At 38.3% G+C, this 14,365-nt stretch overlaps 1 protein-coding gene across 1 annotated transcript in view; it reads left to right on the top strand.

Moving 5' to 3' along the window:
- The window catches only part of INSC (INSC spindle orientation adaptor protein), a 102,309-nt gene extending 89,205 nt beyond the window's left edge, over nucleotides 1-13,104 (top strand). Inside the window, exons 9-12 of the mRNA XM_075712824.1 lie at nucleotides 6,470-6,536; nucleotides 10,476-10,631; nucleotides 11,301-11,377; nucleotides 12,976-13,104. Coding sequence (XP_075568939.1) covers nucleotides 6,470-6,536; nucleotides 10,476-10,631; nucleotides 11,301-11,377; nucleotides 12,976-13,104 — 429 coding nt within the window. The remainder of the gene's footprint in view (nucleotides 1-6,469; nucleotides 6,537-10,475; nucleotides 10,632-11,300; nucleotides 11,378-12,975) is intronic.
- Nucleotides 13,105-14,365: the final 1,261 nt, after the last annotated feature.

Consider the following 14,365-nt stretch of genomic DNA (forward strand, 5'->3'; position numbering starts at 1 on the left):
GTTTTTATTTTCTGCCCTTGCCTGCCAGGCTCACAGTACAATCAGGCTGGTGCTGGGCTGTTCACTGCAGAAACTATAAACAAGAGACTTTGCTGCAGTATGTACCAATCATAAAGCTGCAAGTCAGAGATGGTTATGTATGCATTTTGCTGCATTTGTCATCTTTTTGTCTTCAGTCCTTCAGGAAATGAGGTAGCAGATTTTGAACAGCCTCTGAGTTTTGCCACTGATCTCTTTTTCCAAAACAGAATCACTGCCTAGGTGAAGGTTGCTATTTCAGTCTTGGTTGCGAGCAGGCGAGCTCATAAACAGTGTTTCTACAGATTATGGTTTCCTGTTTCTTTTTTTCTCCTCACGTAGAAAACTATTACTTTCTAGGATAGGCACCAGAAATTATTTCGTGACCACTCTGCTTGAGTTAGTGGCAGTTGAACTAGTTCTCTGCACTTTCTGCCTCCTCTAAAATGGGGGTAAAGTTTCCTCCCACACACTCAAACCCTAATTCCAATTAGACTAGCTAGACAAGCAAAGTTGTTTCCTACAACTGTGCATTGGCTTAGGCCAAATTGTGCTCTGCTCTAGGGAGACCAGATGTCTTAGGTGTCTTCAGTTGATTGAGTCTGTTTCCAAATCTAAGAAGCTTTGTAATACCATGAAGGAAGTCTGAGGGATGATTCCCCCTGCCCCCGGATCTTCATCTGAAAGACAGAAACCTGTGGCATCAGAAGTGAAGGAGGATACACACTCTAGCTCCATCGCTATTTTAGAGTCATATGACCTGTTTTATGGTACATGCCCATTTACCATGTGACCCATGCAGGATGCATTTCCTATGTGCTGCTTTAAAACGAAAAATGTGAGAATCTGGCTATTCTGACTATTCCTTAGTTAGATTAGTCAGCAGTATGAAGTAAAATAAATAAAAATGTAGTAAAGACATCCTTCATTCCAAAGGGTAAGATTCCTTTAATTTTAGTCTCTCTGTTGCTCTGCCTCAGCATTCCAAGATTATAGTTCCCTGATACAGTCCAAGAGTACACCTAGACTTTGCAAGTAGATCCTGTCTCTAACTGCTATTATTATTTTATGGGGATGTTTGCCTCTTCCAATCAGGTGACAGAAAGACCTATTGATCTACTTATCTAGGTACATTTACTTCTCCATTTTCAGGAAGAAAACTGAATTCCCAACCACAAAAATGGCTATCAGAAACAATGGGAATTAAGTTTTCTATTTTAAGCAATATAATGTCCCAGAGAAAATTTCTAGGGATTTCTTAGCAAAGTTTTTTCTCCCAATAAATAGTATCCTGAAAGGTTTTTCTACCTAGGCTTGATGTAGTACCTGTTCTTAACCCCTGCTGTATGTACTTTTTGCTGTCTCCCTGTGGATCAATCTTGATTTGTGAAGTTCAGATGTTTTTAATTTACATTCAGAAACAAAGACTCCATCTTGCTTCTGATTAGTTGTCAGATGCCCCTTTCTTTCTGAAGATGGGTATCTGGAACTTTGCAGACACACTTTTAATTTATCCTTATGTCATTTAATTTAATGAATTACAAAATACACTTATAATATGTAGAAAAATTAATTTTACTTAGCGATGAATCAGCCTTAAAGGAGTAACTAACTATGAGAATTAGCAATTCTCTATTGATCTACTTTGCCACTCAATTAAATTACTTGCTAATTCTCATTTTGAGCTTGTGTCTTTCTATTTATGTTGGTACTGTCAATGAAAGCTTACTGAACAGTGTGACTTTATTATCAATAAAGGTATATTAGCATCACATCTTCCACCTCTATAGACACCTCCTCTTCCCCCAAGTGAGGTAAGTGACCCTCAAATGTGGAAGATATTGCCCCTTTAACAGGCTAAAATGTGTGCTTTCATCTTCCAAATCCTGTTGCATCCTTCTTCCTGAGTAGCTGGTTTCACAATAATGAAAAACACATTTAGATCATCTTAAATCTCCCGTTAAGGGAAAGTTATCAAAGAAGCCTTCTGTTTCTTATGTGCTCTTTAGGTTTAAATCTCTTTGTTACCTAAAGCATTTGAGATTTACAATCTCAGTGTACGTATCTTAGTTTACAACAAAGCATTTTCATTTAGTTTTCACTTTTGCAACAAATGTTCACTACTGGTGCACTGGTTAATGAGCATTAGTCACCATTAGTTGTTTCAAAGGAAAAGTGCTACTATAGTGTTAGTGATTACGTTTTTTTAGGAAGAGATTTCCAAGCTGACTGTTGTTCTTCAAGAGGTTTTGAACAAAACTACTTTAAAGGTTCTTAATTAACCATGGTTTCTCAAATTTAAATCACTCTTGACAACTGAAATTCCTATGGTTCAGTGCAAAGCAGACTACAGAACTGAAAAGGAAGGTTCATCATTCATAAATTCAGTATGTGTGAAAGGCTGGGTGAGTGGAAGGAATCTATGTGGAACTAAAAACACTTTTCAAATTATAAAAATAGATTTTGTTTGCTAGGGTAACCAACAAGATCAACACTGCCAGTTTTATGATAATGGATGATATTGTCACTACAGAGAGGTACCTGTGTTTACTATCTGTTTAATTATTTTGCCTATAGAAATAGAGATTTTTAGTTAGGTTTTAGATTAATTTCCAGGGCAACTGCAAGACTAGCAACATGATGCTGTACTGACATTTGAAAAGTATGAAATATCTCTACTATTTTTAAGTTTATTAAGTAGGGAAATTTTCTGTGGACCTAAAGGGGAGGCCGACCCCCTGCCCCCGCCAATATCCCTCCATACTTAGTTCACCAACAATTAATTTAAAGGTGAACCTTCAAAGCTTCTTGATGTTGGGTATGGTTTTTTAAGCTCTGAAAGTTAACTCCTTAGTCTCTTAGTTTTGTGAAAAATCTTACCAGTCCCAGTGGGATTATCTGCATGTTAATATTTTGATAAACTGGTGCCTCTTCAAAAGGTGCTAAAACATGAGCTGGTCTGAGAATTCTCTTCCTGGCATTTTGTGTTTTACTGTGTCTCACTACTATGTGGTTTAGGCATGTAGTGCATAGCACATATTAACAGGTAGGTGGTGAACACAGGCATAAGCCCCAGAGGCCTGTTCCTCTGGTTGTTCTTAGTAGTGTAAATCATGTGACACTGACTTGAATAATTCAACTTTCATCTGGTGGAAAACAAATGTATTAGTTCATTATTTGTTGATCAAATCTATTTTTCTGTGGTGTTCGTTATTCAAGTGGTTTTAGGGCTGCCAGTTCCCGCAGAGAAAGCTGCAGCCACCAGGTTTATTAAGAGTCCTGCCATAGAGAAGCACCTGCAGTTTTTGATGGACCTGGATAACAGAGACCACAGTGTGGACTAGCCTGGGTTAGTCTGATGGAGAGCTCTGCTAAAATACAGATATTGGACATGCATGGATCAAGATCTAGCTCCGGAGCAGATCTGCCTAGCAGACATACAGGTGCTGAGGCAGGGAATTATGCCGGATGGGATCAGTTCATGCAGCACATGGTTTCTAAGGCAGTCCACTGCATTAGGTTTGGCAACAGACTGTGAGATCAGATGTTTCCTCAAAAAAGTTCCACATATGATGAAGCAACTTCTTTTTTTTTCTCTGGAAAATCTCTGACAGTCTTTGCTTAATAGCACATCTGCAGATCCCACATATCAAGATATCACTAGGGTACTGGAATTTGTGGGTGGCTTCAGCACAGACTTTCTGTCTTCTTTTTTATACTTTGAGCTGACTACAAGTTCATTGCATGGCTTAGGAATCCAGAAAATTTGCAAGAATCATAAATTGCCTTGGGTGCCAGCCTTTATAATCTTGGAGTGTAATCTTTTACAAGAAATGTCTCGAACAATTAATGAAATTGATACTAAATATTGCAGTTGAATGGTAGAGATTCCATGTTAAATATTTTCAAGTCTTTAAATTCTTTCAAAATTATTTCAGTTATGGAAGCGGTTTTGGTATCTATTTTTTCCAGCAATTTTCATCTATTTTCCTGGTGGAAATGAGGCTTAGGCAGTCGCTTTTACCTATATCTGTTTGTGTGCTCCATGTCTCACAATAACATCTGAACTGGTTTGTTGATTCAACAGGACTTCACAGTTATTTTTCAGAGAATGCCTAAGGCTTTATGAAATTTGGAGCCAGATAATGCGAAAAGAGAGGCTGAGATGAAGACTGCAACATGAGCCTATGTATCATTAGACAAAATACAGTGGGAGAGATGCCACTGGAAAAGTTCTGTTTATGGTTTTTGATCAACTCTAAATCCAAAAGAAATGAGACTTCATTAATACCAGTACTCACGGAAGTGTTGCTTTTCAAAGCAAACTGAGTCTACATTTAAGTTTGTGTTTTCCTCTAGAGAGTTCATCTCTAGTATTAAACTTCTGTGAACTTTCATCTGCATTACAGAAGAAACTTTTGTGTAAGCTGCATGTATACTGAATTTTAAAATAACCAAGTACAGGAGAAATATAGCATTTAAAGTCAACTCTTTATTCAGCTTGCCTGTTTTGTGTCTACATTATGCTATTTCATGTTACATTGTTTACATCACAGGAAAATGTGACTTTTCTTGGGAAAGAAAAATCTATCCATATGGTGCGAGCTAATCTATAGTTTAACTGCCTTTCAAGACCTACGAGGATTTTAAAAGATAACATAGGTAGAACTTGATGGTTATTGATGATAAGGGTCTTTTATAAACCCCTCTGGAGGAGGTTACATATAAACCCATTAGGCTAGTTCATAAATACATTGCAAAATATAGGGGGCCACATAATCAACATAAAGGAAGTGTAGATATAACCTCAAATAATTTTTGGTGTCAAAAGATACACACAAAATATTTTTATGTATGAAAATACTTATTAGACAAAATAACTTGAAGCAGTGGAATAATTGGCACGTATTCAAATTGTGGCTAATTGAATTCTTCATCTGTGGCTTAGAGAGCCACATGGGGTACAGATTCTGCATAGAGGAAGCAATTTTCATTAACAGGATATAATTTAGAATGAGAAAACATATACACTCTGCCTGAAACACAGTTAATAATTAATATGGAATAAATACATAGACATATACTGAGTCGCCATATTTCTACCTGTCACTCTTTAGAGTTTCAGCAACTCATTTGCATCCTAAGTAAGTATATTTATTCAGAGAGATGACACTGTAACACTACCTTCAAAAGTGGAAGACCTTTATGTCACAGCATTGAAAATGAGTCATCCTTGTTATTAAAATGGCAAAGTGAGATCAGAATGGTGATTTGATCTCATGCCTACTTACATCTAAGAAGTTTGCTTGTTTTTGAACTGACACTGTACTGTTAAAAAGCTGATAAGCAGTTCTCAAACTGATCATTATTTTTGAGGCTGATCAGTTTTTCTCAACTAGAACAGAGAAAATTAAAAGCTCTTAAGAAAGAATATTATTTCTGCTTTGTATTCTAATGATCTGTAACATTTATTATTTGGTCTCTCACATATGCTGTTAATATTGAGATGCATTTGCATGCAGGAAGCAAGTTACTTGAAGGATAAAGTAAAAAAGAATATCTTGCAGGATGTATGAAAGAAAGTATATGGTATCAATGAAGGGAATGGGTGATTGAAAGCCAGCAGCTCCACATGATCCAGTCTCTGTCAATGGCTTGCTGCATCACTTTAAGCAAGCTGAGTTACACCTAATCTTGAAAACAGCTAGTGCTGTTTTGGCTAAGAAATTCTGTAAATTGGGATCTCAAGATATGCTTCTGTTGGTACAAAACCTAATCTTGGCCTTAGGTCAGGAAAGGTATAAATGGATTTTTAAATCCAGCTCATTTTGGGCCAGTTCTTTGACATGCACACAACTTATGGCTTCAATAAAACTGAAAAGTATTCCTTAAATACTCCCTTGAATCAAAGCTCAAAACTCCAAATCTGTTGCAAGGATTTCTCAACATTTCAGTTGAACCCTGAAGCAGAAAGGTAGCAATAACTTTGTGCTACTGAATGTACACTATGTGCTGGTTCTTAGCCTTCACTGTGAGCTCTGCCTGAGCTGGAATGTGACTACAGGATTGGTTCCTGAGGGCGGGCAGCTCCTGGCTGAATTCTTTGTAGGACTCCAGGGTTTTTTTAGTTGGTTGGGTTTTATAAATTTTATCTTCCTCTTTCTACCAATTTGATCACCGAACAAATCTGCTGGGTAGATCTCTATATGACAAATTTTATTTGAAAAAAGAAAAAGAGGTTTTACTTTTCCTGTCGTCTGGATTTCAGTTAGCAGCCATATGTAAGATAAAGACCCCTGAGAAATCACAAAGGTGGGAATAGACAAGAATGCTTTTTAATTTTATTGCATTTGCCATATTTCTGCCATACTAGTTTTATAAACCACAGTGCTGTTTAATATTACTGAATTGCAAGGCTATAGTTCATATTTCCTTCTCTTTTTAATAACAGGTGGTAACAATATTGGCAAACATGTCTGTCTTGGACCAGTGTGCTTCAGAAATAATTCAAGGAAATGGTATGTATTTTAGCTTAATTATATTCTGTACTTGTTTGTGGAGAATGTGGGTAGATGGGAAAGGAGTGGTTACAAGGTAAAGGAGAAAGGCTTCACTAATAAGACTTCATTTTGCATCCTGTCTCTGCTGGATATTGCACATTGCTGCAGGGCACAAAAGGAGTCCTTGGGATGGTTCTATGTAACTGAAATAAATTACCACTGCTTTAGAAAACTTTGCATGTATGACCATATTGCTGATGTTCTCTCTGTGTGTGTGACTTATTCATGGGTACAAAACAAGGCAGTACTAAGTGTTTCAACAACCTTTACTCTGGTAATTACATTGTATAAGGTGGCAATTCTTACATATTGAAAGACATCGTCTGACACTGAGCCATGCATACCTGCATTTTGTGTCACTTTTTTCACAGGTATTCAGAAGTATTCTAAATTATGAAGCATTATGTTTTTATTACTATACAGCAGTTGCCAGTTTTCTTCCACATTTCTTTAAGTATCATGTTATGAGAAATTCATTATGTTGAAAAACTCCTAGGTGTTATAGGCCCACCAGAAGTCTGAGAAGTTAGGTTAATAATTCTGCAGATAAGGATCCAGGAAAATATAACTGCCTTATTAATACACCTACCAGCAAATTCATGGCCAAGCAATATAGTAAGACAGCTCCTTTTTTTTTTTTTTTCACTGGGAGGTATTAAATTACAGTGAAGCTTCACATATATCGCTTTTTCTGTCCTAGGAATATCCTTTCCTCACTTTTTAAATTAAGGTTTGGATAGGAATGGTTTGAGTTTGGATCCATTTGAATCTCACGGCCGAATCTCACGAATCAGACACGGCTGATTGTAGGTGGGAAAAGGGGTTTCAAGAAAGCATATACATAGAAGCGGGTCTTGAAATGGAATTGGCCAGTTCCTATGTAATATTGTATTTAGGTGCTTCTCGCACTTCAGTGGAAAATTTGAGCTCTGTGCACACAAATATGACTGGCAAGGAGCAGGCACAACTAATTTGCCTGATGTGATCCATGTGTGCTCAGAGGTAGTATGCATTTGATATCCTTGCTAAGGTGGATAGGTGTTGCAGTTTGAGACCAAATGACAATGTGGAGGTTGAACGGACCTGGATACTGAAGCAATTTAATCACAGATATCTGTGATTTTACAAACTACCTGACTTCCCTGTCCCATGCAGAAGACAGTGCAGTGAGGGGGAGGAGCAAGGCATGGTGGTTTCTTATATGACCTTCTTGTTGCATGGAGGGACTGGGCAGTCCCAGAGAGAGGTTGGTCAGGTCCACATGGTGGTTCCTGCCATGTGCCTGGTCCAACCTCCTTGTGTTCCTGGAGGTTGGAGAGGTGATCCTTGACCTTTTGGTGCAGGCAAACGGGGATTCCCTACCCAGACTACTTTCTAGAAACTCTTGGTAAGATCCTGACAATTGCCAGGACCCTAGGTGTCTGTAAATATAAATATATATATATATACTTGTCCGGTGACAAGTGGAGTCCATCAGGGGTCTGTACTGGGACCAGTGCTGTTTAATATCTTCATCAATGACAGACAGTGGGATCGAGTGCACCCTCAGCAAATTTGTAGATAACTCCAAGCTGAGTGGTGCAGCTGACATGCCTGAAGGACAGGATGCCATTCAGAGGGACCTGGACAAGCTTGAGAAGCAGGCCCATGTGAACCTCATGAGGTTCAACAAGGCCAAGTGCAAGGTCCTGCACCTGGGACTGGGCAACCCCCGATACCAGTACAGGCTGGGGAATGAAGGGATTGAGAGCAGCCCTGTGGAGAAGGACTTGGAGGTACTGGTAGATGAAAAGCTGGACATGAGCCAACAATGGGCGCTTGCAGCCCAGAAAGCCAACCATATGCTGGGCTGCATCAAAAGAAGCGTGGCCAGCAGGTTGGGGGAGGTGATTCTGCCCCTCTGCTCTGCTCTGGTGAGACCTCACCTGGAGTACTGCATCCAGCTCTGGGGCCCTCAGCACAAGAAGGCCATGGACCTGTTGGAGTGTGTCCAGAAGAGGGCCACCAAAATGATCCAAGGGCTGGAGCACCTCCCCTACGAGGCCAGGCTGAGAGAGTTGGGGTTGTTCAGCCTGGAGAAGAGAAGGCTGTGAGGAGACCTTATTGTGGCCTTTCAGTACTTAAAGGGGGCCTACAGAAAGGATGGGGAGAATCTTTTTAGCAAGGCCTGTTGTGACAGGACAAGGAATAATGGATTTAAACTAAAGAAGAATAGATTTAGACTGGCTATAAGAAAGAAATTTTTACAATGAGGGTGGTGAAGCACTGGAACAGGTTGCCCAGAGAGGCAGTGGAGGCCCCATCCCTGGCAACATTCAAGGTCAGGTTGGATGGGGCTCTGAGCAACCTGATCTGGTTGAAGCTGTCCCTGCTCACTGCAGGGGGGTTGGGCTAGATGACCTCTAAAGGTCCCTTCCAACCCAAAGCATTCTACGATTCTATGATTCTGTGCCGTAGAGAATAACCTGTCGGTGATTTGTCTGTTTGACTTATGCTGTTGTTTTCTGATTTGCTGTTGTTTGCTCACAATCCAGATTGTTTGCTTACAATCCAGATATGCCCTGGAAGCTGGAAGCTTTTACACTCCTTTATGATTAACAGATTGACTATGTAGTTTGGCCGCCTATTTCCTTGAGCACACTAAAACCTATTTTGTTGTTTGAGACAGGTGTTTGATCATATTTCATCTACTTCTACTACTGCAGAAACTTGATTAAGTTCGTGAAATTATACTAACAGCTATGCCAACTAGGCCTAACTCATGCTAGATACTACAGTAGGTGGAGATGCACATGTGGATTGTCAAGCACGATGTGATGAAGTAAAATTTGTGTACACACTCTGTAACGGAAGTTCACACAGAAGCATTTGCCCCCAGGCTTTTGAGAAGGGATGACACTCATCTTGTGTATAAAGGCTTCTTGTGTCTGCCTGATGTAATAATCACATGCTGGTCAGAAGCCAGATTCACAAACTGAGAAGGGTCTTTGAATGCTGGAGAGTTTAGATAGGTTTTCTTCTCAACTTTGACTTTTTTGTATGTTGATTGATTATTATCTAGCTGCATGATTCTGATGCTAATTCTCTTAATTATTTATGCAAATGTTCTGTTAAAATCCTCTGATGCTACCTGAAGTAATCTGAATGCCTAATAGCATATGGAGTCTAATAGTACATAATTGTCCTTACATTTAAAATAATCTAGAAAACAGAAATCAGTACAGTCTCATTTGTTTTTTTCCTACTACAATAAGAATATCAATTCCTACAGGCAACAATAAGTTAATGAAACCATTTTGACATGTATGACTGTCTCTTCTGAAGTGAAGAGCTAGTCACACAGTAAACTTCAAGAGGCAGAATTTCACCATCTCCCTCATTAAAGGATGCCCCATTCTAAAATACCCTTAAACAGTTTGAGATGGGAACTTTTAAAGACTTTCTTAAAAATACACAAACTGAAAAAAAAAAGTTTTACTTTCCTTTAATTCAAAGCAAAATTTCATGTAGAGACCTAAAATATGTCACTACAGGTTTTTAGGTTTGTGATTACCTTCAGGTTAGTTTAGAAGTAAATAGAGACCTGCATTTACTTTGACTGAAATAAATTTGTGGAATCTAAAATACCAACTTGTAGAGTCAAGGAGTTGAAGGAGGGAAGAGTTAGTGCATTTTCTAGTCCCAGAAGTTCTGTAGCTTCCTAGTGAAGGCAAACTTATGTGCAGATCCGATGTGCCTGAATGCAGATAGCCAAATTGCAGTCTACGTTTATGCATTCTTCATGCCCTATTTGGGCAGTGATTGGTCTGTATTTACCTAGCTTGCTTTTTCCCTTTACTGTTGTGGACTGAATTTTTTGTTGGAGAAAGGATAACAATGGCTCTTACATCCTTCTAGGTGTTCAACTTTTAATGGAAATGCTCTTTGAAAGATCATCTTCAGGAAATTCAGCAGAAATTGCTGCTTGTGAGCGAGTCCAACAGAAATCTGCAGTTACGCTGGCACGACTCAGCCGAGATCCTGAAGTGGCAGATGCAGCCGTAAAACTCAGCTGTAAGGATGTATCACTAGCTTAATGGCAGACTGAAAAAGAGGGAGGAACTGCCAGTTATGGAGAAGCTCTTTTTAATTTTTAGCCTCACTGGGTACACTTTATGGAATAGGTTCCCTATACCATCTTTCCAGAGAGTGACTGAGGATGCTGTGCAAACTGAACCTCTGGCTCATTTCCCAGAGGAACCTGAGGTGCAGCATCCACTCAACACATAGCTGTGGCAGACTGTGCCAACTGACAGTGCTGCCTCCTCCATTCCTTTATTGAAACCCTTGTGCAGGATCTCTCAGTGGACAGAAAACTTGGACCACTGCAGACTCAGATGTGATGAATCTAATGGGAAGCAACACATTCTTTTGGCTGGAGTTTTTTAAGGGCATGTGGGAGGATTGATAGGGAAGAAATGGAGGTCACAATTTCCACTCTGAAATAGCAATAGCGGGTAAAAAAACGCCATTTGTTTGTTTATGCTTTACAACTATTAATTATGACTGCTCTGAACTGCATAGCTCCACGGACAGTCCCTTAAGTATTTGCGTATCATCTTTGCATTAGAAATCATACCTGCTAAGGAGGATAAATATGAAACATCTAAAAAAAGACCTCATCTCAAAATAAGCAGTTTGTTTTTCTAAATCATTTCTCCTGATACTCTTTTGTGCACTCAGGTATACCTCGCCTAATTAAACTTTGCAGATCACCAACCGAAAGAAATAACAGTGATTCTGTTTTAGTGGCATGTCTGGTAGGTACATTTTAATCTTTCTTTCATGCTTATGCTGAAAAATGCAGAAAAAACAGCCCTTTAGTTTTCAAAATGCATAACTATTGCAGGAATGTTTTAAATTCATGCCAGGGTCTCCTGCTTTTTCCCTTAAGCATAATCCCATACAGTGTCAATTATTTATCCTCTGACTGAAGATTTAAGCACATAAGGAAGAATGGCCCCTCTCACCCATGGCGACATGGATGATCTAGGGTTAGGAGATAGGTTTTGATGAATGAAGACTGAAGAATATTGCTTGACAGTGCTTTTTAGTATTAATGTTATTTTAAATGTAGAAGTAAAACTTGGTTATTGCAGCTTTGATTAACAGTTAGCTTTGTACCAGCACATGAGAAGTTTTGTTCATTTAAGCAGAACTCGTTCAGGATGAAGAGTGTATGAATGTGAGCATAAGAAATGCTGTGGTTATTCTTCATACATGCCGAGAAGGCTTGTTAATCTTGTATGGCTAGAACAGAGGCCACAGAGTGATGGCAGCAAACTAGAGTGTGATTTTTCTGTCTCATTGAAGTTGTTGCTGCACTTTCCTTGGATTCATGCCTATTGCTTGAGATCTTACCTGCCTGTCTCAGCAACTCTGCTTCTCCTGATATTTTAGTAACTGCCTAGTGACACTTTTTGACACATTTATCAACATGTGGCAAAAATATTGTCCTTGAGACATAAGCTGCTTCAGGCTCTGATAGGTATTGTCACTAAAGTCTGAGGGCTCATACTGTTTGGTATTTTTAGCTTGGTTGTTTACTTTTTGTATATTTTGAAGCAGGCAATTAATTCTTGTGTTAGTGCTGAATTGACAAACAGCACAGAGATAAGCTGATCACAACTATCAGACCTTACTAACAGAAGACAATTTTTGTTCTTGAGGAAAGCTAGCCTGCTTTCCAGTTGCATATGTCGTGTCAGGTTGCTAGAAGGTACGTAATTGTTGTATATTTTTCTCCAGTGAGAAAAACAAGTAACTTCTTAGAAGGGAAAAGTTTATGAAGATAATAGTAACATCAATGTAATTTGTATTGTGCAGCCTCATAATTGGAACAATTGGCAGTTTTATTTGTTCCCAAATGGTTTCAAATGTATGGCTTCTTTCTACTACACTAGTATCTAAAAGATTTCTGTTACGGCCATTGCATGAAAATTCAGTAGCAGACGTTTTCTGAATCAGATGGCTTATAGTTCTCATAAATAAGACAAAAGCTGAGAGGAGAGTTGAGATACAAAGAGGCAGTGTGAGACGTGCAGCAGATCAGAGATAGATTTGCAATCAAAGTGCTCTGACTCTCACCTCTGTGTCTTTAACACCACACCATCCCTGCTGCTTGGGTCTAAGAGTAACTTGCCCCAAAAGAATTGTCATTTAATAGCTGCATTTGAGGGGAGATTCATCTGACAGATGAAGACAGTAGTGAGAGATTAGCCAGGCAGACGAGTCCATAGACCTGTACAGTTCAGTTTTGAGTCTTGGCTATTATTTAGAGATAGTTATAATGGATTCCTGCAATGAAGACTTTGTCAAACCTTAACAGTATTACAATTGTGTTGTTTTGTTTTTCTAGGCAGCCTTACGGAGACTAGCAGTTATGAGTCCTGATGGACTTGAAGATTCAGATTTTCAGCAGCTAGTAAAGCCCAGACTTGTGGATTCCTTTCTGCTATGCACAAATATGGAAGAGAGCTTTGTATAAATGTGAGCCAAAAACCTTTGAAAAATAATCAAGATGATAGGTATACAGTAAGATAATACATATACAATTTTATTTAGCTTTAGTTCTATTGTTATTTATAACTTATTTATTTTAAAACCATGAACATGTGGTTTGTAGGAGCAAAGAAACAGAATGAGCAAACTTGTTTCAGTGGTTTGCAAAGGTAATTTTTTATTTTATTTTCCTGCCAAGACATGTCAACAGACCTCATCACTGCGATCTAACAAAACGTTGCTGTCTTGTTTAATATAGCTGAATAAAGGTAACAAAGCCAAGATTTTGGTGCTCTGATGTTAAATGCTTCCAATAATGTTTAATCACTGATATTTTTCTACAGTTACAACATTTTGCATTTTTTTAAAGGAATGCTTTAGTCTCATGTATTTGCTGCATTAGAAGAAAAATAATCCTTAAAGCTGCAAGCATATACTTTGAAATGAAAGGGATGTTACAGTCTGAGTCCAGTTCTTAACTGTTGTTATTTTTTAATAGAATTATGAAAATATGTAACTGTGATTAGCTGAGAAAATTTTTCAGATAATTGTCAAATATTGGCTTGAAATTATGTTAGAGGACATTCTTATGCTGTATAAAGATGTGCTCCGTTAGTGGATACACACTTGCAGACAACTCCCTCATTTACATTTACTGAAATTTCCTAAAGAAATTGAGAGAATTCTAGACAAATCTTTATGAAATCAAACTCATGTTATCAATGTGGAAGTATCCACATTAGATTTAAAATCATTACACACTGATAATTTTCCCTCCTTTCCAAGCCTTACAGGAACTGGAAGTGAGCATGTCCAGACATGTTTTTAATATTCAAGCTACTACTTTTGTGAAAAGTTGTGCATGTATACAGTAAATAATCAGAACAGATAAATTAATTGTAACTTGAATTTCCTTGTTTCTGTTTTTCTAACTAGTCCTGTATTTCTAAAACTGTGAAATGGGACTTTCAGGAGCTCTTGGAGTTGACAAAAGGAGATTTTACCAATGGATAACAACATAAAGAATAGGTTTTTTTAAAATAGACTTGTCTTTTTCATGAACATTCCTCTTAAAATTTGCCTTTTTCTTTTCATCAAGAAACCATATAAATTTAAAACTACTCAACCAGTAATATCTTGAGACTGTTTTTCCACCCCAACTTCTCACAAAGCACTCTGTAGATTATGAAAGGATATGTATTTTTTTCTTGACGGCTTGCAACTATTGCCCTGGATCATTTTATGAT

This window comes from Pelecanus crispus, chromosome 6 (genome assembly GCF_030463565.1).
Source record: "Pelecanus crispus isolate bPelCri1 chromosome 6, bPelCri1.pri, whole genome shotgun sequence".
NCBI lineage: Eukaryota > Metazoa > Chordata > Aves > Pelecaniformes > Pelecanidae > Pelecanus > Pelecanus crispus.